Source organism: Habropoda laboriosa, unplaced genomic scaffold, assembly GCF_001263275.1.
Source record: "Habropoda laboriosa isolate 0110345459 unplaced genomic scaffold, ASM126327v1 scaffold151, whole genome shotgun sequence".
In the NCBI taxonomy this organism is placed as follows: domain Eukaryota; kingdom Metazoa; phylum Arthropoda; class Insecta; order Hymenoptera; family Apidae; genus Habropoda; species Habropoda laboriosa.
In genome coordinates, this window is record NW_017100286.1 from 1,221,736 (window position 1) to 1,248,709 (window position 26,974).

General features: G+C 43.1%; 1 protein-coding gene across 1 annotated transcript in view; it reads right to left on the minus strand.

The window, feature by feature from the left end:
* LOC108573691 (discoidin domain-containing receptor 2) overlaps positions 1–26,974 on the minus strand; it is a 116,487-nt gene that overhangs the window by 46,290 nt on the left and 43,223 nt on the right. The window contains 2 exon segments of the mRNA XM_017936169.1: positions 5,630–5,809; positions 9,120–9,267. Coding sequence (XP_017791658.1) covers positions 5,630–5,809; positions 9,120–9,267 — 328 coding nt within the window.

The following is a 26,974-nucleotide window of genomic DNA, read 5'->3' on the forward strand; positions in this document are numbered from 1 at the left end:
CCCCGCCGGCCTATTTTACCGGTTTTCAGAGCAGAACGACAGCCGGTCCTTGAATGTTGCCTTAATTAATCGCCGGCTGAATGCGAAATAGTAGGCGTTTCGTGGCAATCTGCGACCGCATTGAATTTCCCCGGGTCTTCTTCCAGTGAATTCAAAAGTAAAAGATCGTCGGCTTGTTCCCCTTTCCCCATTCTTCTCCAGGGAAATCTTTCGTTTCTCTTTCGTTTTTTTTTTTGCTTTAACAGAATTTTCTTAAGATTTGTGAATTATTTAAACGGAAGAAGGTTTGCAAATTTAAATAGAATATTTCGTGGGAATGTATCGGAAATTCGAAGTGTAAATCGGTGGAATTTTTCGGAAGAGTAACACGAGAGGGAAAACTCGTAGACAGTACGGATAGCGCAATTGGTAGAGCAATCGGGGCACAAATGAAAAATCTGGATTCGAATCTCGGTCCGGCAATCCGATCAGCCAATTCTTTTTCTCTCGACATCTTACTGACAAGTCCATTAACGGATTCAGGACGAAACGAACTCCACCCTCTTCCATTCGCCCGCCCCTCGACCACACCTAATCGCTAAACATCGTTCTGTGTCTCGCCGCATCTGAGGTCTCCCTTTCACGCTAACCTCGTTGATACAACGCGCTCTAATCGAGGATTAAGAAACAATACGCAAAATTCTGTAATTTGCCCAGAAGATAAGTAAAAATTCTGAAAGAATTCTCAAGAATTGAAAGAATTCCAAATTTGGCTAACGAACTGGACACATAATTTTGGGAAGAAATCCAGACTCTTGTCCCTTCTTTAAGCAACAGAAATTACCAGAAAATTGTAACAATCGTAATCCCTGAGAACACTTCTCGATACAATCACAGCCAGCACGAATCGTAAATCAGAATTATTAAACAAAGCACCGAACACCAGTAAAAAGTTCAGTATCTCCAAGTGTAACACATCCAAATTTCAATCTAGCCCAATTGTGCTTTGCACTCCAAAGGCGCTGTTATGGCGACATACTTAATTACCCTGGAGAACTTGGAAATGTAAAATTCAAGTGTTTTAATATTACTAAAGTAATGCAACTTAAATACTAAAAATCCTATTTTTCTTAACAAATCTTTATATTTTCAAAAGTTTCACTGCAAAAGTACACTGAAATTGCTATCTAATCTTATCGAAAAATGCTTGGAGTACAAAGGGTTCACTTACAATTGAGATGGTACAGAGGATTGAATAGATCATGCAACACAGAATACAGTATCTTCAAACTGCAAAGGAAAATCGAAAATCTCCTCATCCCCAGGTCACAGTTAATCCACCCGAACGAATCCACTAGAACGCCTAACACGAAACGTCCTTGGCTCCGCCGCTTTCCCAAACTTTTCTCCGCCACCTTCCACCCACCGCCGATTAACAATCAACCTTCGTGACTCGTCGAAAGCCCAGTTCTCAAGTTTCCGAAGCCTGCAAACGTAACGGGGCAGCCAGCTGAAAACAGCCTCGTAACCCGCACTCATCGGTTTACCGTTCCTCGCTAATTCCACCGAATTATCCTTCCGGTCTAATCCTGGCCCGGCTATCAACTCTACGTAGCCGCGAGCTTGGACGAAATATTAATTACGCTTCGAATTAACTTCCAGTAACCCACTTTTCCCTCTCTCCGTCAGGTGTTCGACTCTATATGTACACTTCCTTTTAAATCTGTCGATGGATACGCGCCGCAAGAGTAACGAAACACGGTTTCGAGGGAGAGAGAGAGAGAGAGAGAAATGGAAGAGTTTCGAGGCCACAGCGGCAGTTATTGCACGGATCCAGCCATTAGATTCCACGGTTAGAGTACGTATACGGATATACACTCGGTCCCCATGGAAGTGCGCGGATTGAAAATGGACTGCAATAACCCTAAAGCCAGCCGCGGCCGCGAGTTACGCGTTTTTCCGAACCTGACTAGCTCGCTCGCTCGCTCTCTCTCTCTCTTACTTTTCGCGGTTCACTTCGAATTTCTGCCTTTAACCGGACGCTGGCTGCGGTTTTCTGGCCGAACTTTCCGTCCATGCACGATTTTGCGAATTCCACGTGGATTTGCGGAACGAACCCCGCGGAAGAAGTTTACTACGAATGAGCTATAAAAAAAATTTGCCCCAGAAAAGAGCGGCGTTTCAGCTTATGACGTAACCGGAGGGTCATCGATTTTCTAATTGTAACGGTCTCGTGGATTGTTAACAGCGCTGGATCGTGAAACTGTAGACCGGTAGAGTTTCACTTAGTGGTATGTGAGTAATTTTCAAACAGTCGTCGTTATGGCGTAAAAGGTTGCTCGCGATAAATAGTGGAATAAAGTATACTTCTTCAAATTTCTCTGTTTAATTATTTTCGTAATCTAAGCTTCGTACACGTTTCCTCGTACTTTCTCACACCTTAGTGGTTCATTTCTGAAATTAAATCTTCCAAGTATGCAACTGCAAATCCTTCAAAATTCTCAACAACGCAAATTCCAAACACCGCACAAAGAGAACAACGGCAAGAAATTAGAAGCATCGCTCGAAAGTCCTATCCGCGTCGATCTCGATTCACCGAAACGGAAGGAATTAGCGCTGCCATTTCACCCCTCTAGTCGTCGCTTCTCTTATTTACGTTTCAATTTTTCCCCGTCCACCCCTAATGCCGCTTCATAAGATCGTGAGAAGTTGATACACCGTAGTCGTGCTCCACTGGCTCGCAGAGATCTGTCCTCGGCGCTATAAATCCTGCGCACTTTTATCTCTCGTCCTCGGAACGAATTCTCCGCCGGAGGACGAAGGGGTGCAAGAGACACATAGGGTCGAAGGAAGCTCCGGGAGAAGAAAAGAAAAACGAGGGATCTGAAGCGTGCTGGGACAGGGTGGCTCCATTTCGTCTTGAGGTTCTCGTTAGGGAATCGGTCGAGTTGTTCCACGAGACAGCCTACCTACCCCATTCCTCGGAGCTTATTAAAAGTTAGAAGTTTCGATCGTTTCCTCCTTTCGATTCTCGCTAGATTCGTGTACGCTCTAGGCATCTGGATTCTCTCATGAAAGATCCTCTTTCTCTATTTCCGTTCCCTTTCCCTCCCTCTCGACAATGTTCACGAGCCATGCAACGGTATTATATCGCTCTGATCTATCCCGCCTTCGTATAAGCCCCACCCTTAATATCGTCCCTCGAGTAAATAGTTTCCAGTTTCCTGTCGTCACCGCCTTCGGCCGCTATCTACCATCAATTCTGAAGATTCAGAAGGGTCGTAAGATAACCGCCCACACACCCCCGTCGATATATCGTGCCCAGGGAACACGCCGCAGCTTGATGATTTTCTCGCTTAAAGCGTCTTGAAACTGTGTACCGCCTTCGCGTACGGCGGTCGTAAAAGGACGCGTGTGTACGCGACGTTGCTTGCTATTACCATCGATTTCTGTGGAGAATTTCAATCGAGTAACTTCACTCCTTCGCCAAGTTCTTTCGTTCGAGGTTAAAGATTTCCTGGATAATCTTGGTCGTTAAAAATTCGCCACAGAAATTATCGATTACTTAAGTTACTTAGTTAAGAAAATTCGTCGATAATCCAATTCTAAAGTGTGTGTAATTACACTTGCACTGATATTCTAGCCTAAAGTCACCCTAGCAACCTACATTACCCCATCAGCGGAGCTATTACTTTTGCAAACAATTTGCCAAGAAAACTTATTACCATCGATGTAACGGCGCAGCGAGAGGAAAACTTGGGAAATACCACAAACTCGTGGACAATATTGGAATGAACAACAGGCACCCTTCTGTCCTAACTCCGATGTTCGCTAAACTACAATCTGAAAGTTATTACCTAATGACCTAATTACTTGTCCCCAACTGACGAGCCGTTTCCCAGCTGGATTTTCCGTTCGCGCCGCTTCGAACCCGCTATTCTCGCGTGCTATTCCGGGAGGGAAACTTCTTAAGTAAAATGGAACGTGAGGATCGACCATTCGCAACGGAAGTTTCAGGAGCTCGTTGGACAACGATAGAAACGACGAGTCGTAGACTTCGCCGCGAGGAGAGGTAAGAAATATTTTCACGAGCCTCGTAGAAACGGGAATCGAGATGCGACTGTGGCAAGTAGGAAAGAAGGAACGAGCTAGTTCCTCTCGATTCGAGAGACTACGGGGTAGCGCAGGCAGGGTTTAAAGGGGGAACAGAGAGAAAGAGAAGGCTGCACACGCAGTCTCGACGGGTTTAAAAGTTTAAGAAGGTGGAAGTACTCGGCCCTGTCCCGTGGCGTAAATGGAAAGACACAAATGTATCCTGGGAGCCGGTAAACAGCAGTGTGGCTTGCAGTCTAGCCCGCGGTTCAATATAAATGTAAATTGGAACAGATTCGAGTGCGGCACGGAACACGTTTGCCTCCGGGAGAGTCCGAGAATCTAGCCCCAGCTTTCTCGAATTCTCTTATCACTACTCGACCCGGCTGGCCTACACACCTGGAATCGGCACGGGGAAAATTTTATTCCAAGCCTCCCCCCGGCCGTACACCTTACTCTAAGCGCCGCTGGAACGGTTTTGTTGACCGGTTGTCGGATTACTGATGTTTCGACGGAATTTGGTATCTGAGTAGCTTAATTTATCAGGTTGAGTTTTTCAGTCCTTCAACACATTTTGACACTAGAATAAATTTTTTCCTTCTGGTATGTTATATAAAGAAATAAGAGTAATTAATAGAAAATAAATTGGCGTATAACTATTTCTTTATTAAAGCAAAAGTCACCATAATTTCTGTAATTTCAAGTAAGAAATCTGGAATTCGCCATTATTACGGGTTGTGTTTTCCAATCTGTTATTGTAAGATATGCTAGACTTGGATTGTCTACGTTAAACAAAACGTTTTTCACGTTAATTTTTGTAGGAATCTGAAATGAACGTAAGACGAACGACTGTAATAAGCTCCTTTAACTTTCATTTAAACGACTGTTAAGTCAACTCAACAGTTATCTTGAAAAACGAAGCACCTCTAAATGTTGTTTACAATTCACTGTTTATTTCTGGAATACTCGACCCGTCTCAATTATCTGAACCACCTTGAAGAAAATTCCCCGGGTAATATCACGAAAACAATCCACTTCCTCTTCGACTTCCTTTACTTTCAATACACACCACCGATACAACGAAAACTGTAATATGTATGCAGTTCGATAACCCCCCAACAAATTTAATTCCGCCGATGAAACGAAACGAAACGGCGAATCTACAATTGAGATTTAATAACACTCGAGAAGTCCCCCAGTAGGAGAATTGTTAATTCCCTGGGAAAAAAGCCAAATAATACCAACTGAGCCTGTTAGCTTAAACGATCTCGTTTCGTTCTTCGACTAGAACCATCTGCTTTCCTCCCTCCTTATACTAGCTCTCGCCATCAAACCGAATTTCAAACCGTCCTCTCTCCATACGACCAACACGAAAACGAAACAACCAGAGAGAAAAGGAAGAAGAAAAGAGAGAAAGAAGAAAGAGGTAAAGGAACGAAATAATAAGCGAACGAACGAGCGTGTAACTCGCGAAAGTGGAACGCAGACGGTTCTATCACGCTAATCTAGACACGATCAGGCTCTAGCGCTAATCTCGTTCCAGCACGAGGCGGCTCACCTTTCCCGTTACCGCTGACGTCCAATCTGAAGTTGTCAGGACCCTTTTGCCCGTCGACAAGTTGACCGAGTCCCCCGGAGAGGTAACCTCCTTCCTCGCTGCCGTCGTACGTCCTGTCGGAAAGGTCAACCTCCGAGCCTCTCTTAATTCCTTGGGGCATGGAATACGACACGAGACCCTCTGCAACCAGAACAAAAAGGGTAACGGTGGTACACACTGTGCGCTAGGTATAACGGGTGGAAAACGAAAACCACGGCCGCGATAGTACGTACTCGTGAACTATGCATCATCGTGGCCGATGAGGCGGACATTTTATTCGCGACGACACGATACGTGATAAGATTGCGCGTTTCTCGTTGGATAGAGCGCACGTTCTTTGAGAACAGAGGAGACTGGAAAGTTTCAAATCTCGATCTCACTCTGTACAGATTTTTGTTTGTCTATTATTCCGGTGTGGTTTGTTTGGTTATTATTTTCTGAAAACCGATGGATTAATATTACTATTTCATTTTTATCGTAGGTGAGTTTGTCCTGGGAATTTTTCCAAGGGGGTAATTGAAATTTGGAAATTAGCTGATTTGATTTGTTTCGTTTGTAGAAGTGAAAATTAAGAATTTATGTAAGGCACGTGGATACACGCGTATTTTCCTTTTTTATCTTTTTTATTGCAAGTAATTTTATTTTCGGAATTTTTCTAAACGGGTGATTGGATTTTAGGAATCAGTTGCTGATTTAATTTGTTTTGTTTATAGAAGTGAAAATTAACGATTCAAATAAGGCACGTAGATACACGCGTATTTTCTTTTTCTACACTTTTCATCGCAGGCAATTTCATTCAGAATTTATTTTGAACGGACAATCCGAATTTTCCCAAGAATTTTCGCTTCGACTTCCTTCATTCAGAGAAGTGAAAATTACCGATTCAACCAAATCTCGTCGCAATCCAAAAGAATCTCTCGTTCTTAAAAGCTTTTATTTAAGGAATCCGCAAGAGAAATGAACGTAATTTAATATCACCACGTCTTCGTTAATGCCTCACCGAGTGACGTGCGACGAACACGTTGGAATTATTTTTATCAGCTTCCCTCATGCAGCCTGACAGACGTCAATAAGAGCGGAACCAGGTACAAGTTTCGACGCTTTCGCACGAGAAATAACCGAATGCATTCTTAACGCTCTCTATCTAGCACAAGCAACGAATATTCAATTTACTCTGGAAGCGAAATAAGAGGAATAGGGAGAGATTAACAGCTCGATGGCGTTACATTGCCCCTTTTACGAGCACGATAGGTAAAAACGTAGACGGAGAACTTCCGGGCGCGACTGCGGAGAGTAAAACAGCATACAGATTCACCTTCTATCGCATTCTTTCCCGATAAAACGCCGCGGACGATAAATTTTCAGCGCTATAAAAATACCTGTATCTATATTTATCATCGTGTTATCCCGTTTTATACGTTTCGGGCAACAAAAGTAACGAAACAAAAAAAAGACACACACGCAGCAAGAAGTATATACGTACACATACCGGTGCAGCATAGAGAGACACGCCAAGAGCGCTGCACGCACTGCAATTGCAGTAATTTCAACTACAATCACCGACCAGCATATGGAAAATATTTTCGTTCTTGTTACAGTAATTGCTCCGGTGCTGGCCTGGCACCGAAATTGAATACACGAAGTCGTTTACGGCCGCGTTGTTTTTCACCGTTAACGACGCCCCAATGAAAATATCGTTCATTTGATAATTCGAGCGACTTTTAAAGCGGCTGCCGTGCCATCGTTCAGTGTTCAAAGCGCGAACTGTACCCGGATATTCCGTAGAAGCGAGAAGAGGTGGGGAAAAAATTGGCAATTCGATAATGGAAAACAAAGCATCTAGCGGTGTAAATATTTCTCACGACACACACGCCGGGCAATTACCAGGAATATCGATGCTTAGAAAACCAATAAACGGCAACGTAGAGATGATGCTCGAGACCTTCGTTCAACCCTTTCGAGCTCGGATTAACGCAAACACACCTGTACACCCCAGCCGCCGCCGCAGTTTCGATCGGGCTCGTAAATCTCCGTTAATGCGGTCCTCGGAGCTTATACGACTGGTTCATTGCTTATAAGAATCTGATAGGTTAGGGGATATCCTTCGGGCAGCAGTATATTTCGTGTACCGTGTTATTTATTCCTGGTGTGATCATTAGAAGAAGAAATAAAGGTGATTTAGAGTTTGTATTTTTGGGGTTGTTTTGTGATGGGTGTTTTTGGGTGCTGTGGGTAATTTTGGGGGGAAATGTACGAGAGTGCAAAGAATGTAAAAATCAGATTTGAGAAAAATATTTGTTACTGGGAAAGTATACAGAAGTATTTGATTTTTATCGTTTCGAAATTCATTTTCTTCTTTCTGCAAAATTTCTGTTTTTGGCTTGGAAAAATTTAGATGATTGCGAACCTAATATTATTGGAAAATAGAGAGCATTGAAGCAATTTTTCAGAAATATTTCTTACTAGGATAGATGCGAAAGTATCTGATTTTTATTATTTCAAAATTTATCATCTTCTTCCTGCAAAATTCCTGTTTTCGGTTTGCAAAAATGAGATTATTGGAAAATAACGCATTAACCCTTTGCGATCGGCACATTTCTCTGGTTGGGACTATCAGCTAGTCGGAGCAAATTTAGATTTTTAAAGTTATTTTTGCATAGTTGATTTATTATATATATAAGGATATTGAAAAACAGAATATTTTGAAACTGATACATTTTGTTTAATACATACTAGTTATAGTGCATAAAAATAAAACGTTTTAATTTTTGTAATTTTCCAAAGTATGATACTTGACAAAACAAAGATCATGCCGCCATAGCGGCGACACCGATTTCTAGAACAAAATTGAAATGCCGCCACTATGGCGGCACCGATCGCAAAGGGTTAAAGCAACGTTTCAAAAATATTTCTTCCGGTAAACGTACAAAAGTATCTAATTTTTAGTATTTCAAAATTTATTTTCTTCTTCCTACAAAATTTCAGTTATTAAGATTATTTTATTATAACTGTAACAAGAAGAATTCGGAAGAATTCTTTTAAAAAGTCAGTTCTATTTTATCGCGATCGCTAGAAAAAGGATTGACGTATGTACATATGCACGAAGCCTTTACTACGATTGCGTCGCATTTAGCTCCACAGAATAGGCGAAATCGAGTTACAGAAAGACGAAAAGGATGAGCTGAGAATAGTTTCAGATTTTTGAGGGAGGAAAATCGACGCTGACAGAGTGCAGGAAATACGGTCCCGGTCGTGTGCTCGCTTTTCCAGCGGTAAGAAGTTCCTCGATCCGATAAAATGGAAAATAGTGACAGCGTGATAAAAATGCTCGAAAGCTCGAGGAACTATTGCGTCGTCCTTTTCAATACTTAGCCGCGGACACGTTGTCGCGAAATAAGTAGAGGATCGTGAGATATAGGAGGCACGAGGAGTCGCTATAAATTTCACTCACCGGACCATGGACAACCATAAAGCTCCACGCGTATGCATACCATGCGCATGTGAGAGGTGTAGGGGATGAAACGGACTTTCGTTGCCACGATCGCCGGGTCGAAGATCTGCTCCTTCTCCGAATACTGATTATTGTTGCCCGCTAGAAGCTGCGAAAAGAAAAACAATCGTTCATTTTTCTAAATCTTCGGCAAATTTTATAACACGTTGCAGAAATGGAATTTTCATGAAACAAAAAAGAAAAACAGATGCTTCGATTCATGCTAAATATGTGCAAAGGAAGATTAGAGCTTCGAGAGTTTAGTATCGATATTTTTCTATAATGAACTATATTTTAAAGTAAATTTTTAATTTCGTTTCAACGTTCCGGTGAAACCTACAATTTTCCTGAGATTTGGAATTTTTTAACACGTTGCAAAAATGGAATTTTTCATAAACTAAAAAAAAATTACTTCACAATTCGTGGTAAATATGTGCAAACGAACGAAGATTAGAAGATTCTTTCACAATTAAACATTTCAACGCGAATTTTGAATTTCTTCAACGTTCTGGTGAAACTTCGAATTTTCCTGAGACTTGTAACGTGTTAACAATGTTTTTTTTTATTTAAACACTGTTAAGATATTGTTGTGTCTCGAAGCAGTTCAAACCCTTCTCAGAATATCGTTAAAATTCTCAGCCAGTTACATATCCCATTAATATTGCAGGATTCGTACAATCGTAGATGCAGAATTTCAAGGGACTCTAAAATCCAACGGGAATACCTTACCCGCACGATACATATTTCGAGCATTTTCGAGCACCCCGAAGCCAGAGAGTATTATCATCGTCCAGATAATCTTACGAAGCGAATATTCAAAGGCTGTTTCTCGTAACGCTACCGGCACAATCGCGAAATATTCGCGGCAGGTATCGCGCAACAGGATCGCCGTGAATCAACAGCCCACTGTGAAAATCGCACACCGAAGGATCAAAGCAGCAAACGAATATTCATATATCCTATCACGTTTCCTCCCTAAAATAATATACAATCATTCAGATCCACCTTGGTTTTCGCAACGTGGAAACGTCAGACGGATCGGATTGCGGGCTTCATATTTTTCGGATCGAATAACAGATCAGCCCGGTTAGAAATTCTAATCCGCACGGAAAGGCAAACGAAACCGAGCGTCCGATCATCATCAACCAGAACCCGCTGGGTTTGCTCTTCGCACGCGAGCAGACAGAGTCGCGTGTACAGTTGATCGAAGAGATATAGCCAGCTCGTAAACTGAAGCATTAAGTGATGACACCGATTGATGTAGCCGCGCCCAGAACCGTGCGTTATTTGTCAATTGATATTTAACTCTTTTGTTAGGACAGCAAGGGAACGATTTCATGATACGTGATTTCTAGTTCAGCAAACCGTTATTTTTCATTTAGCAGACCGGTCTGCAGCCAACATGCGGCACGTAGAATTTCTCAAATATTAAAGAATAGGCTACTGCTCAGTCGGTAAGGCAAGGTATCATAAAGTCACCCCCAAAGGGTCTTCGAAACCGATGCAATTACCGAGGCCTCTCGGTACCTGACCTTCCGAACGAGTCGGAGAGTCAGAGTTGACCTGGCCGGGTTTTCCCCCCTTGCTGTCAAATTTCCGTCCTGCAAGGACCAGCTTCGTCACAAGGACGTGACGCGCTCCGGGCGCAATGGAAGGGGTGATACGGGGTTGGTCACTTAGTAATTTTAAGAACCTCCCTTCGCGTCCCTTCTTCAAATTTTAGAAGATTTGGAGAAGGGACGACTGGATAAGAAGGCCGGACTTAGCTTAAGACGGAGAGTGTTAGTACACAGACCATCAGTTACATTAGGAATATTAAAGATTCAGTCAGACTGTCAACGCAATACATTCAATCTTCAGACGGCACCTAGTGCAATATTCCAAGTACGCGGAAATTAGTACCCGAGTGCTTAACATCTTTCGAGTTCTCGTTCAAATCACGAAATATGCTAAAAATTTCCGCTTCTGTTATTATCTAAATTACCGTGGGATCAGATAGATAAATAGACGTTTATTGACAAAATATAAGAATAATTATAATACAATTGACTACGACACACGCTTCTTCTATTCACGCCTCTCGACTTTGTCAAACACACTGTCCTTTCATCCCTCGCACGCCGTACTTTACAACCAGGCCCTTCCCTAGGCCTCTCGTCGCTCGCTTTCCCTCTCATGCTCGCCACATTTTCTTAAAACTACGCTTGCTTCAAATTACGATACTACATTACTCGTGTACTTTTATTTTCAATAATTCCAACGAGCTAAAAACGCACTCATTTCCATACCTTTGACGAGTTTGCTCGTTAAAGTAATCTGCCTATTTTAAGAATCTCGGGTTGCCCGTGAGACACGGCGGATTAAATATTCAAAGAGTTAAGCTTCCCTAGCCATCTGTTGAATAGTAATTGCCATATTGCTAAACAGAAACCTGTTAAAGATTAAGACAAAGATAGACAAATTTCTTAAATATACTGCAGTGGAAAAACTGATTTCCAGTTGACATCGATCAGCCTTAAAAATAAAATTTTCTTAAACTTTCGTCAGTCCCAGAATGGAAGAATCGATTCTGAGCGGATATTAAACAGCTTTAAATTAGCCTGGAGCTTTCTATCTCCTTCAAACCGGTGTTTCGACGTTCAAATTACATCTACTTCGACGATGTAATTATATCGCTTCCACCAACTGTACAATATTAGCCAGACGGATTCGCCGTTCGCGGTTTCATTCCCGACCTGGACGTTCATATTTCATCGGAAGCTCGCGGTTGTCCTTCGAAGAGAGAGAAACGACGAGGCAACCTGTTCCCCGGGAAATCGATCGAACGAGAACGCGAACGAAGACGAAAGGCAGGACACGGAGGAGAACGGTAGGCAATAGACGACGTCCACCGACCAAGCCTCTATACAGATTTAACGGCGGCATTTACATTTAGAAGAGCAGCTCGTCGTGCTGTTGTTTACTAATCGGATCCGGAAATTGGTGCTCGTGAGCCGTGAGATTCGTTCTTAACGCTGTAAACACACGTCCCAATGGCCGTTCGATGCTCGGTTCGGTAACGGGTTTAACAAAACCACCGTTTGCGACCCTCCGCCGACCCTGCAGCGCAACTTCTCCTTTCTTGTCCAGAGAACTTTCCAACGACCACACCGGCTACACTTTGGTCCCTTCGGGTTCGTTAAGAGTCCCCGTTTTTCCCCCCCGTTCGCTTCTTTTATCTCTTCGTTTGCTCCCGTCGTCCACGGAATGGAGATTAGAGTCGCGAGACCGTTGGTACGGTCGGTTCCAAGTGATCACGATGGAAATAGAGAAGAGAAATGCTGATCACCGAATGAAATTCTTTTTTACCTCCGTGTGATTTGTTCCTTCTGGTATTTGCTCTGGACCCTTCTTAGCAAATCTTAGCATCTTCGAGGCTGTAGAATTCATAGAAGTATTCCGAATTTCTCACTGAAATTTCCTCGAAAATTCGACAATAGGAATTACACAGATAGACCTGAGATACTCAACTCGACTGCACTCCATACCCATTTGTTTCTCAACACTCTCGAGTCTCTCCGGCGCGATAAATATTTCAAGCGAGTCACGAAAAATTCGTACTCCTCGAGAGGCTTCCTTCTCGTGTATCAATAACCAGGCGATATCGAGGATGGGAGCTCTTGCTCGCGAGTTATACACAAGATGATACGGTGCCTGTTGAAAAGCCGATTTTCCCCAAGATTTTTCACACGGATCGAACGGTTTCCCGGGCGTCGTCGTCGTTCCTCGCTGATATATTAAATGGATTCGTGCCGTTTCCATGAAATCCGACCAAGCGACGCCTCTCCACGTTTACGCGAGCAGACGAGGGAGAGAATTTTCGCCGCGTTTTATCCGGTATAGGAGTTGCGTATCGCGTCCGACCATCGATGACAAAGCTGCACCAGTCGCATCCTTGCTCGGCTGGATGTCGTAGTAAAAAAGGATTATTCAAGGATACCAAGTCAGCCCCGGTTGGAAACGCTGAATCAAGACTATCGCCGTTCCCCAACGGTACAGGAGATACGGCCTCGAAAGAATATATTTCGAGGAGATACCGTCGAGTGAATTTTCCACTGCATAATTTCATCCGAAATCCTGCTGTTTCTACTTCGAGGCTTTACGTTTGATTGCGGTGAAATTTGAATATATTGCGAATTTTATTCGGCTCCCGTTGGCTTTCGGTTGGATGTGAAATATCGAGAGATAGGGAAAGTTCAATTTGGGAGGTACGGAGTTAAGAAATTCAGGAAAATATTGTTTCTCGGTTGGTCTTCTTAATGGAATTAACGAACGTTAATAGTTTGGGATACGTGAAACTCGACATCGATATGCAACGGAGGTCCAGCCAGACACGGTGTTCGCGATACCGGGTCATGGGATCCAATATCGAACCAGTGGGGTCGTTGAAGCCGATACCGGCGAAGCCCAGGGTCACGGGATCCAATAACGACGAGTCCCGTTTGAAAATAGATTCTAACAACTCCAGGGTTGTGGGATTGGTTATGGATGAGGCACGGAGTTTCTCGCGGGGCCCAAATCCGATAGTCGGAGCACAAGAACGTAAACAGAGCGATTAGCTGGAATTTGCGTTCTATGTTACCAGAAGAGGAGACAAATTCTCGAACGCCAGGAAGCGAGAAAAAATGTAAAAAAAGACTACAACATATTGTCCCAATTGTCCAAAATCACCAGAAATGTGTTCCAACTGTTTTAACGAATACCATGCTACGTAGTATAATGTTGTATTTTATTTTAAATATAAATTAATGTATAGTATAATATAGTGTGATATTCCATTAAATTCTTGTATCGGTGTTAGGTAAAAGTTATTTCGAAAAACAAATAAATAAAAAGGTGACGAGTAAATAAATTTTATACGTTAGCTTTTATTTGTTCTTCAAATTATCCATTATTCGCGAATAACGAGTTTCTACCTCTTTAGCTATCCCCACTCTGTTCCTATCAGTACTGGCTTCAGTTTTCCGATCGCCGAAACAGAAGTTCGTGAGCTTAAACCTCGTTCAGGGACGCGCCGTGTCATCTTGAAATTATTTCGATTCTAAAAGGCGTTGCAAGCACGCGAATGCCTGCGTCGCACTGAAAGATGCGCGCGGCCTTGAGTTCTGCAAAATCAGTGGCTTCCAAGGTGGCAACAAAGTAGTCGATTATACAAGATGGTCGTTAGTTTGACATCACGACGAATGAACGAATAACGAATAAACGACTGAGGAATTGTAATCGAATAACGAATAAACTTTCACCGGTTATTTATTATTCGAATAAATTTTTATTCCAACACTGCTACATATGTAGTAGCCTCTGCATCAAAGCCGTAATATATGTTATCATTATGAAGTGAGTAAAATATTTTATCTTTCCGTACGCATCTTACAGAATCCTCCCAAATCTAAAGTCACGTGCGCCAAGTGAAAGATGGAACACTCGCGGGCATCTATATCTTTTGTTTTTATCATTTAAAATTTTAATTCACTTTTTATAGTAAGTGACATTCCGAAATCTAAAGTTTTCCAAACTGTATCCTATATAAAATTTGTTTAAATACACCGTAATAGGAACACTAGTACTGACAATGAGTTGACGTCGTACGATTGAGCTCTTTATCTCACTCAACTGATGCTTCTGCGATCGGATTTCCATGCTCTTTCACACCTGTCCGATTTCACGACCTTATTATAGCTTCTCCATCAAGTATACTTCGTTATGCATGCAAGTCAGTCGTTAGTAGTGACACAAAGTGAAGTTCAGACTCCCAGATAGCACACGTCTATTTTTGGCCTGAACGTCCTACGAACTGATCCGGGCTTCTTAAAGACGTACAAATCGGTACAAATCCTAACAGTATGTACAAGTTTTACAGTCCAAATTCAACTTTTTACAAATAAAATTCAACCTGTTGCAAATCAATTCAGCCTTTGCAAATCAAATTTAACCTTTTGCAAATCAATTCAGCCTTTGCAAATCAAATTTAACCTTTTGCAAATCAAGTTTTTCTACGAAATTATTATCTTAACACGTTCGTCGCCCAGCGTGAATCGGTCGAGTTTCTCGCGGGGCCCAAATCCGATAGTCGGAGCGCAAGAACGTAAACAGAGCGATTAGCTGGAATTTGCGTTCTATGTTACCAGAAGAGGAGACAAATTCTCGAACGCCAGGAAGCGAGAAAAAATGTAAAAAAGACGACAACATATTGTCCCAATTGTCCAAAATCACCAGAAATGTGTTCCAACTGTTTTAACGAATACCATGCTACGTAGTATAATGTTGTATTTTATTTTAAATATAAATTAATGTATAGTATAATATAGTGTGATATTCCATTAAATTCTTGTGTTATATGGATTTTTATAAATTACTCGTGAAATCCTATTTAACTTGACGAAGAAGAACGTCACCCATATCTGGGTGACGGGGACCCCACGGAAGCATACCCGTCACCCAGATATGGGTGACGTGGGGCGACGAACGTGTTAAATCAAGTCTTACAACTTGGTGCCTTTTTTAATATATGAGATCTTTCAGTGTTAAACTTTTTGTAGTTTTTACAATATTCGACAAATCCCACTTTGAACGAGGAGTGTAAGATGGTATCAGTTCGTGTCGAAATCATTGAAAACCAGAGTATTACCAGTTCGTAACGACGAAAATTTGACACACCTCCATGGAGATAAGAATTTCAAATTTTATTCTCTTGCACAGACAGGACCTTCGATATTTCGTGATAAATTCTATAACCCTTTCGTTACCAGTGGGACGAATATATCCCTGTCCGGTCGCGCAGCCCACCGGCCAGTAAAGAGTCATAAAATAATAAACAGTCCTTTCCAGCCGTCTTTCTAGCCCCTAACAAATTCCTTCCCTACCGTAAAGCAGTTCATAAAGTAGTGTTTCCTATCCCTTTCCCATTTCTGGGCTTTCCCCAAATTATTTCAACTTTTGCACACTTCACCCTCACGTTCTCCTCCCACTAGTTTCCTAATATACAATCACATACCCACATTTTTTGAGACCTTCTTTTCTACCGCCTTCAACTTCCAACCAATCGCGACATACACCGAGCTAATATATTCTAACGCACTACCACAAAATACATGAGCTCAAAAACATTCTGACCAAGAGAAACGTCATTTCACCATCACCAACAATTAGAATCTTGCCCTTTCGAGATTAATTTGTCGGGAGCGCAACGATGCCAACCGCGTTCGAGCTTAAATCCACACTTGAGTATTCCACCAAAAATGAATCTCTATTTAGTATCCATTACAGACGCGATGGTCACGAAAGGGTTAAGATAAATTTTCACTTTGTACCAAGTGAAAATCTTCGCGAACAGAATTCCAAATTTTTTATACTACTACAGAGAAAATACTATAACTATAAAATAAATTTTCACGCTATACTGTGGGAGTGAAAGTGAGAGCGAGGGTGAAGGAAAGAGATAGAGAGCCGCATTCGCTGTGTGTGTGATCCGCGAAGCTAGCGCGATGGTTTCATGGGTAACCGGCTGATCGCTCGGTTTGCCAATAGGTCACTAGGTCAGTGGTCGAATCGTGTCACGTGTGTGTGTGTGTGTGCGTGCGTGGGCAAACGAAGACTGGACATTCGAGGAACGATCAACAAACAGGGAGAGTTGGAAACGGGCGAGGCGAGAAAACAGGCGAGGAAGGAGAGAGCGGGGAGGCATGCGAAGCGGTGTGGATCTCTAGTGTAGCATATAAAAAATTAATCTCTCAATAAATTAAATAAAGTTGTTCGTTTATGTGCTGACTCAACACCACCACTCAATCTCTATACTACAATACCAATTAAAAATCCGGAAAAACCAGAATGTCCCAAATCCCCACCGAAGGTATGCCGTCCGTCAAGTTCAAGAGACCGAGATCACAGTGCTCCCGCGAGTCAATCGTTCGCTGAATTGGCAGCGTACGTAGCAACAGTTCTGACGCGGACTTAATACAGCAAAGGGGTATAGAGGGTAGGCAGCTGTAAGCGGGCAAGCGAGTTGTAAACGGCACGCAAATGGAACGCGCCCCCTTAAATCGTAGCAGCACGGAGCGAGTGGTTATATCGGCGCAGCTTGGAACGAGCGACCGCGCGGATGCATTACAACTGCAACTGTAGCAACGTGCGGGAATAGAAGCCAGTAGAGGCCGGCGTATACGCGATAGGAATAATTAATACAGCCATAAACAAGCGGCAGGATGGGGTGGAAGCGGCGAGGCCGATATCGTCCTACCGACACATAAAATTGATATCCGTGCTCGAAGGAGGGAGGATCATTCTGAAGGGAGCCCATATATCCAACGACTCAGATGGATCGCTCTGGTGCTGCTGCTGTTGGAATAGGGTGGCAATTGTAACGGAGATTCCCCTGTATATTTTACTCATTATTTATGCCTTCGTTCAGCGTGATTATCTGCCTCATCTCGGGTGACAAAATAGCGTTTCCACTTGGATCTTGACGAGTGAATTGCGGTTAGCCTTTGGAAAAGGTGGGATAATAGCGTTTCGACTTGGATCTTGACGAGTGAATTGCGGTTAGCCTTTGAAAAAGGTGAGAAAATAGCGTTTCGACTTTGTAGGAGGTGGTCTAATGAACTTTACTCAAATCAGGATGTCGTGCAAAGTAGTTTATTAGTCTATTACCGAAGCTAAGAACCGACTCCCGTCGAATGGCAAAGATATCGCTGGGCCGAACCGATGGGTACTCGGGTCTGGTGTTTGTCACTCGCCAAGAGCCGCAGGCCAAGCCATAAACTGTCCCAAAATACCTATAACTTAGTCTTGACGAGAGTGGATTTATGGCAAACCTTGAACGTCGTTTGAAAAATTTCTGAGAGAAAGGAAATACGAGAAATGTGAACATTTTGTGATAATTTGAAAGAATACTCTTAGATAAATGTGTGGGAAATAGTAATTCTGAATTCTTAATGGATAAATTGAGCTGAGATCGGTGTGGTTTAAATCGACTCGTGAAATGACTTAATTGAGGATTATTAAAGAATTTGAAGTTGTAGTATTTAGTGAATTTATCTAGCAGGAATTGATCATTTCGAAGCGGCGTATTAAGGAATCCTTCAACCCTTTCTCAGCTTTAATAAAATGTCTTCTTCCTGCTTTGAAAGCGCGTCTCTTTGTGGTTGTAAAAGAATAGCTCTCTAGAGAGCTACCGAGAAGGTTACTGGGTCGATAAAATATACGCGTTTTTTATCAGCTCACGGCAGGAGACACAGGATAAGAAAAGTTTCGACGATACGTCCACGATTTTATTAGCCGCAAGCTCCCTAGCTAAAGCGCGGTGTTGGCACATTGATATTCCCTTATTTACAGTAACTCTACCTTTATCCTCTTCTCCAAATCCTTCTTACGTAATAAACTACTTTCATTTACGATACAGTTGCTGCAAATTGTCTCTATCCGTGGTAAATACTTCGAATCGAACAAATTTGCGCAATTTCAATTTGTCAGAATCATAAATAAATGATCCCATTATTACTATTACTATTATCGTACATAGGTGTGCACTCTGTTAAAAGCTACAATATACACTTAACACTTTGACGAATTTCAGATTTCTTCCTTTGAATTGCACAAATTATTAACATGCTTTTGTTCGAGTAATAGTGTCTGTGTTGAAATAAAGAAATCACTGCATATACCAATTCATTTTCCGTTAATTTCGAAGTTCTTTATACAGTCTTCTCTAAACATACCAGAAGGGACAAAATTTGTCACATTCAACTCCGGTTGTTTTACTGTTAAAAAGAAGTTATCGCACCATAGACAAAGTGCTCGATTTCCAAAAGAGACATTTGTACTGCAAAAAAAAAAAAAAAAGAACATAATATCAGTTTACGTTGTATCGATAAATTTCAATATGAAAAAATCCTTCGAGTTAACCTGAAAAACCAGTATCAAACTCTTTCACGTGCAGCGAATATAGCCATGTTCTTCTTTAACACTAGGATTATGGAAATTTCTTATTACCTATCTCTGCGCTCAAATTGACGCGTGAATGACACCGGAGATTTTCTTTAAAAAACAACTCATTTTATTTGAAACTGAGATGGGTGAGGAACGTCGTTGCACTGTTTTCACCTCAATTTATTAAAGTATATGGTCGGCGTACAATTTGTCCAGAATATACAATCGTTTACTTCGTTAATTGTCCCGGCGGCAGCGGTTCTGCGGGTACGTCGCGATGGTCGGTAAAGGAACAAACTGTCTGGAGGTGTAGGCGTACCGGGTTTTTATATTGTTAGGACAGGGAGACAGGAGTAGCGATAGATAAAGATAGAAGTGGAGAAAGTGGTGGAAACGGAAAATTCGTTCGTCCTCGTGCGAACCTGGATGCCACATGTGCGCTTCTTAGGCCACTCGAGGACGAAGGCAAGTCTTAACCCGGGGAGAGACAAAAGAACGGAAACTAAAATCTGAAGGAGTTGGAAAAGAGGAAGTTCGCGTGGAAGAATAGAACGAGGTTCGGTAAGGGTTTGTTGACGACGACGTACCCGCCACAAAACTATGCGATATTACATATTTACATAAAATTTATAACAAGCATAAGTGGTAGGAAAGAAATGCAAACTGTAGGCTTTTTGGGATGGTTTATGGCTTGGCCTGCGCCTCTTGGCGAGTGACAAACACCAGACACGAGTACCCATCGGTTCGGACCAGCGATATCTTTGCCATTCGACGAGAGCCCGTTCTTAGCTTCGGTAATAGACGGACGCCGAAGAGTCCGAAATAAACTACTTTGCACGACATCCTGATTTGAGTAAAGTTCATTAGACCACCTCCTACAAAACGGTTTCTGTAATTCGAAATGCGTCAGAATGACGCGTCCCCTAAATCCAGTGTTAAATACATTCTACCTCACCCAACGCTAACATCCCATGCACGTCGCTTAATACCATCCACGAAATCTCCATGAAGCAGTATCACCGTGCACGATCAATTTTTTCAAAGCACCTCGAAACGTTCCGTTTAAGGCACGTAAGAGAGGAGGGAGGCAAATTGGAATTGCTCCGGGAAGGGGCGGTGTACTGATGGAATTAAAGCCAGCGCGCGGTGCAACGTCTTCCGCCGGGTTTCATTATCTCGACGAGGTTGGGAGGTCGAAACCGGGGGTAACCTGAGCAGGTGTGTAGCTGCCGTTGGCTCGTCTTATGGAGCCGAAAAACCGGAACGAGCTTTACGCGGCACGTCCCATTTCCGGCCGTTCTTCCTTGCCTCCGCGGAGTGTAGGCAATTACTTTCCCGAGAGCAATGCACCGGGAAGGAGAACGCTTCTAATCTGTTTGCGGGGCATATTCGACCCAACCCGGAGGATTCCCGCTAATGAAGAACTGTTTAATTTTAACCTGCTTAATCCCACGTGGACCTATACACGTCGTATTCAACGTGTCCCCCCTCTGCTTAATATCGTTTGAGCAACTCGAAACTTGCTTTCGACGAGGCAATAACCGCGAACGCATCTCCAGTTCCCCGTTGGAAATTAATAGCGGCCAGAGGTTGAATTAGGCTGGCGCAACTCCCTCTTCTCTACGTCGTTTCGCTCTTCGTGAAAGGACCGTTTGCAAAATTCGTCCTTTGTACCGAGTGTGAAAGAAAAAAAATTAGACAGAGGGAACATTTTTAGGAAAATACACGCGCGAGTCCTTTGTTTCCGGTGTATCGCGGTGTTTTAATGGCAACGCGGATAGAAACAGCACCGGAAACGTGAAATGATACTTGCAATTTCTCCGGTAGTTCCAATTTAAAAATGAAAAAAACGAGCGACCGTAAATCTAATAGGTTTCTCTGGTTCCATTTCTCGCTCCGCTTTTGGTGAAGGAAAAAAAAAAAACAAAAAAGGAAAGAAGAAACGGTTTAATTCCGTAATTTCCATCTTGCACTGTTTAAACGCAAACCGAATAACCCGTATATAAAAGCAGTAGCGGCGTTTAACTAGCCAAATGGAATCTCTTAACACCTTGAAAAAAGAGAAGAAAAAAAGAAGAACCGAGCCCGCTGAGCTCTTCTTTAATTTCACTCGAAGGAAGCGGCCGCCCCTCTGCCTCGGTTAATGTTCATTAACGAGCACGGTCGTTAGAGCGTTGCTCGATGTAAGGGAGAAAATATTCACCGGCGGCGTATTATCGTTAGCGAGATCTCGATCCCGGTGTTAGCTCTCGCGAGACAGACTCGCCTCTGATCCGCTTGTGGCACAGAGATCTCTTTCCTCGGCGGTTCAACTAACGAACAACTCGTCTAATTCGTATTTCTCTCCACTTCAAGCGAACCCTCTTTCCACGGAGATATCCTCCTCTTCCCTCTGCCAACAGGTGGATAAACAAGAAAACCAATGCAAATCATTTATCTCACAAATTATTCCCTCTCTCTCCGATACATTTTCCTTAAAAAATTTTCGAAGTGAATCTCACAACGCGAAACGGAGAATTCTCAAAGTGAATCTCACAACGCGAATCGGAGAATTCTCAAAGTGAATCGGAGAATTTCGATTACGTGACAAACCAGCGGTGAACGCGCGTATATATATACGCACGCGAGGAAAAAAAGAATCGGCTGCAACCAGTTGTAACCATTCGTTTACGGCGAAATGGATTTGGCCGGTGGCCGCCACCGCGTGCGCGCGATATTTCGAAAATCGAGGGAAAAACGAGCGAGGCCTGCGGGGGAAAGGTAGGACTAAAAAGGAACGAAATTCAGCCCCTTCCTTTTCCGCGCCTCCGGGTGAGAGCTCTCGTCTGGATGGAAGCACTCACCGATCGAGCCTGCGCTCTGATGGAGCCGCGAAAAGAGGAGAAAGAGAGAGGAGGAGAAAGAAAAAAAATACTAGCTAGACATGGTCGCCGGAAAAAAGCTGGGGAACAGAGGGAACGGCGAGAAAAAGGGAGAGGGAGGAAGTGTGGCCGTAGAAAATTGTTTCCAGGCCGCGCGGTAATCTGCTAATAGGGTGTCCACGTTCGGGCCGGTAATCCGTAATCCATCGATACCCCGGTTCGACGCTGTATCAGTGCACACACACACACACACTCAACTGTCGTATATACACGCGACGCCGGCTGTTTTCGCGAAATAATACATTCTTCGCTGTCGAATTTTCCTTGGGATACGTATTTCGATCTGATCGAGATTCGAATTATTAAGCTTCGTTTTTCATCGCGAACGGTCTTAATGAAGGACGGGAACGGAGGCGATATAAATTGGTTCTCGCGAACGATGTGGTCGATGAAATATTTAAACGAGCTCCACTTTTGAACGCGAATTGATTCGTAGGCGATTTTACTCGATGAACGAGGGTAGAATGGAATGTCGAGTGGAATTTCCGCGTGAATAATGTAGCCTCCAGTCCGGCTCCTTTCCGGCGAAAGCTAATTTCTCCCGTTGGAAAAATTGATTCTTAAAGATGGTGAAATACGCGTATCCACTTTTATCGTCTCGTACGTTGAGAGAAAAGTGAAGGTTTCTGTCGTCGCGTCGACAGTCCGGGCGAAAGTTAAGGCTGCTTAACGTCACGAACAAACGCGTATTTTCGGCCATGAACGAGAGTCTCGAGAGCGACGGGGAATTTTCACGGGACACCCTGTGTGCATCTGCATGTTCGAGCAGCCAGAGAGAAATTTTCTAGTTTCCCCTTGTCGCGCATTGAATTTCCTGCGAGAGAAGGGAGGAGAGAGAAATATCGCGTTGTAACTTTATTTCTCGCCTTAATTCCCGCGCGGGATGAAACAAGAGAGCCTAACAGGATTTCCTTCCGGTACCCTCTTCGCAGAGAGGCTTGGTTGATTTTTCAAACGCGCTCGCAAAATTTTGTAAACCAGAGAGAGAGGAACGGTAACTGCATCGTCCCTTCCCGTCGTATCGAATAACCGACTCCGCCGGTGTCTGACCATAAACGGCCCTTAACTACTGGCGGAAATACAGCACCGTTCTCTAGAGTGTCGCCGCCCCGCTCGATAGTATTGAATTTCCATTTACAGTATCGACCACGACGCCTTGCTTATTTTTGCGCGTTATATCCCCCTTTCTGGCAATTATACTTGCCGCGAGCACACCTCGTTAGAAGGTTAAGCGCGGTGGTATTGCAACCACACCCTGATAGTTCTCGAGCTTTTCTCGTTTCAAGGCTGATCCTTTTATTGTTGGGAAATTGGAACAATTTTCTAACGAAACAGTTACTTATAGCTGAAATATCATTCTATTTACAATTAACAATCAATTGAAAATTTTTGGAGTATACAGAAATCGAAGGAATTCAATGATCCAACTCTGAGGCGCTTTAAAAAATTTATATCTTTCGAAACAATTGAAATTTTTCATTTAGTAGTTACCTACGAAAACAATTTCCAAACTTTCCCTCTTATCAGAGGCTTCAGGGCGGTGTACGCCCTTAATAACGCGATACTATTAAAATTCACTCCGTCAAGTGAGCGTATTCGAGGGGCTTCGTAACGGAGACCACGTTTCACCGATTCCCCTTTCTCTTCTATTCTCACTTCCTCTCTCTCTCTTTTTTTCTTCTTTTAATTTCACAGACTCGAGCAATGTTATCGCGAACGAACGCGCTGGGGTAATGATTGTTGCGTAATGACCGTACGGCTGAGCCCGGCACTAGCCCGTAATAGTGCTCACCATATTGCAATTTGAATTTCGCTGAAATCAGTGGAAAAAGGGCGGCACGGCCTCGGAATGAATATGTTAATTGGCTTTGGAATTGGCTGTCCCTATCGGTGATTGATTAAAATTCGATACGTGCTGCCAGTCCCCGCGACGATCGCCCGAGGGGTGAAACAGCGTGGCCGGAAGAGGGGGGTGAGGGATGACTGCAACGGACGGGGCTCGGTGGAAGTTACTTTGCGGATAAACGAGATTGAAATTTCGATGGAAATTACCGTCGGTATCTGTGGACTTAAGCGGCGCGCGGTCGCCAAGTCAAACAGAAGTCGAGGACTCGTCATCTCCAGCTAAACGCGTGTTTTGCCATCGCTCGAGAGCTCTAATGAATTCTTAAAGCTATTCTAATTAATTTCGACGGCTATTTGTTTCGTTCTCTGCAATACGGACGCACAGGAGGGGAAATTATGTGTCTCTGTTGCCTCGCCGTCTGGCGAAACTTTAAACGTCGTTTAACGACACTGCGAAAACGCTTCTAATTATTCTTCCAGGCATACTGTATGATAATTCGCAGATTTCATAATAGATCGCTCTAAGGCACGAAAATTTAACGCTCAATTTCAAATTCAACGTTGAAATTGAAATTCGAACCGGAATTTAAATTCAAACTCGAAAATAAATTCTCCACGGGGGCGTACGTGAACGTTCCCATCGAAATATTTTCCACACCTGTGGAATTGAAAAATCCGAAAAGACGGACCAGTCAAAGACATGCAAAGTTATAGGACGACTACATCCCGACGAACGAGAAACCTGGATACATGTTCATCCTGCCTCGCCCGAGAATAGCGGTACATGTTGACTTTCACCTGCGGATTTATCGCGACACACCTCTGGGAATGTTATCATTGGGGAGCAACCGTGTCTTGTTTCTCGCGTGTACTGTCCTCCTTTTCCCTAGAATCTCGGCAGCACGCGCGATAAATTCTGCGCACGAAAATTACCACACTATAGGTGTGTTTATTCGAAAGCTCGACGTGTACGAAATTTAAATTTCCGCATAACAATGAGGCGAGGGGAGACCAACGTGTTTCTCCATTCAATTAACTTTCATTCTGCTGTTTTGTTGTTCCGTTACACTTAGTTTCGGATCCACACGTGCAACACACGTAAATACTTTCAACCTTTACTTGTTTACACAACAAAAACTTATTTCAACGTACCTACGTGTGTATACCCACGCGATTTTATCGTTGATATTAGCGTATTGTAAAAAATATCATTGTCGCTCGAGCACTAAAAGAAAAAAATTCTCAATTTTGCAGAAATTTTCTCTATTCACTCCCCGATTCACGCGGAATATATTTCTCCCCGAGAATTATTTAATTTCCCGATGCTTATTTCATAACGAACGTAAGTGGAAGGACGCCGCAAATGAGGCTCTGGTCCAGGGAGTTCCTGCTGGCGCCGGTACGTCGGCGTTAATGAAACACGTCCACCGTTGGCAATTGTCCCACCGCAAGCACGACAACGAGCACCCTAACGCGAAAGGAAGAGACGGTATCTAGCCTGTGTTCCGTTCCGTTTCCATCAGAATGCACCTATATATACACCCTCTTTCTCTTTCATCGTCCCCTACACCTGAATTCAAATGAGAGAGGGAGCCTCCTTTTCGACTTAATTCTTCCGCGTCTCACGGTGCTGGGGTCTCATAATGCGTTTCCTCGTTCTGGCTTATGGTAGCCGCGCACGAAAGGGAAAATTGAAAGGTACTCTTGAAACTGGAGAAATCTGGGTCAAGATATGGATTACACAAACAATCCTTTCGATTTTACCACTCCTTAACAACTTGGTATTAGAGGATGTCTGAGATTCGATCGATATTACTACTTAATATTTCTTCCGTCGACTATTCTTAACCCTTCGCACTCGAAGTACACTTGAAGCACAGACAATTTTTGATGCTGTACTCAAAGCGTGCTTCTCGGGCACACGAAAAATGAAGAAAATAAAAAAAAAACAATCCTTTCGATTTTACCACTCCTCAAAAACTTGGTATTAGAGAATGTCTGAGATTCGATCGATATTACTACTTAATATTTCTTCCGCCGACTATTCTTAACCCTTCGCACTCGAAGTATACTTGAAGCACAGGTAATGTTCGACGTTGTACAGGTACACGAAAAATGAAGAAAATAAAAAAAAAACAATCCTTTCGATTTTACCACTCCTCAAAAACTTGGTATTAGAGGATGTCTGAGATTCGATCGATATTACTACTTAATATTTCTTCCGTCGACTATTCTTAACCCTTCGCACTCGAAGTATACTTGAAGCACAGGTAATGTTCGACGTTGTACTCAAAGTGTGCTTCTCAGGCACACCAGAAACGAAGAAAACCAAAGAATATTGTATTTTGAATCATACTTATAATTCGAGTGTTTTTTAAGAAGATAAAGACTCCGAATTGCTGCAAGATTTAGCCGAGAAAAAATTCAAGTACTTTATTACGCTCGTTCACTTTTGAATTTGAACAAAATTTACCATTTTTCCAGCGATTTCTTTCCCAACAGCAAGTGATTTTCTCACAGCGTTTGGTATTCCCGCGTCGTAAAACATTCCACAAACGACCCCTTACCAAGCCCTCCGATCTCTCCTTTCATATCACTTAATATATTTCGCGAACGTCGGAAATTGCGTTCGGCGGTAAAACGGTGTACGCGTATTTTTTCCAGCAAACTAACCCTGTTTATTCACCGATAGACACAACTCCGCCCCCTTATTCCAGTCTCTCGATACAGGTTAGCCACCGTCGATTCCCTCGCCGGGTATGCATCCCTCGTCGTATACCATTTCGCGAGCAACCACTTCGAAATGTTTTCCTACCCCGCTCTTCGTCTATTTTCTTCTTATTTGATATATTTCGAGGGAGAAGGTAAAGGAAATCGTGACGGCATGGAAATTTCGCCGCGACGGTCGATCGGAAACGGAAAGCCCCTTTTTCGTTCCCTTCTCGCCACTTCGTGAGAACGGTGACCGCGTCTGCAGTAGAAAAATGCCTGCGGAGAGCTCGGGTCACGTACAACGGGGCGATAACACAGTCGTTTTCCCTTCTTCCTCTCCCTCTTTTCCAACCCCTTCCCGCTTCTTCCGTTTCT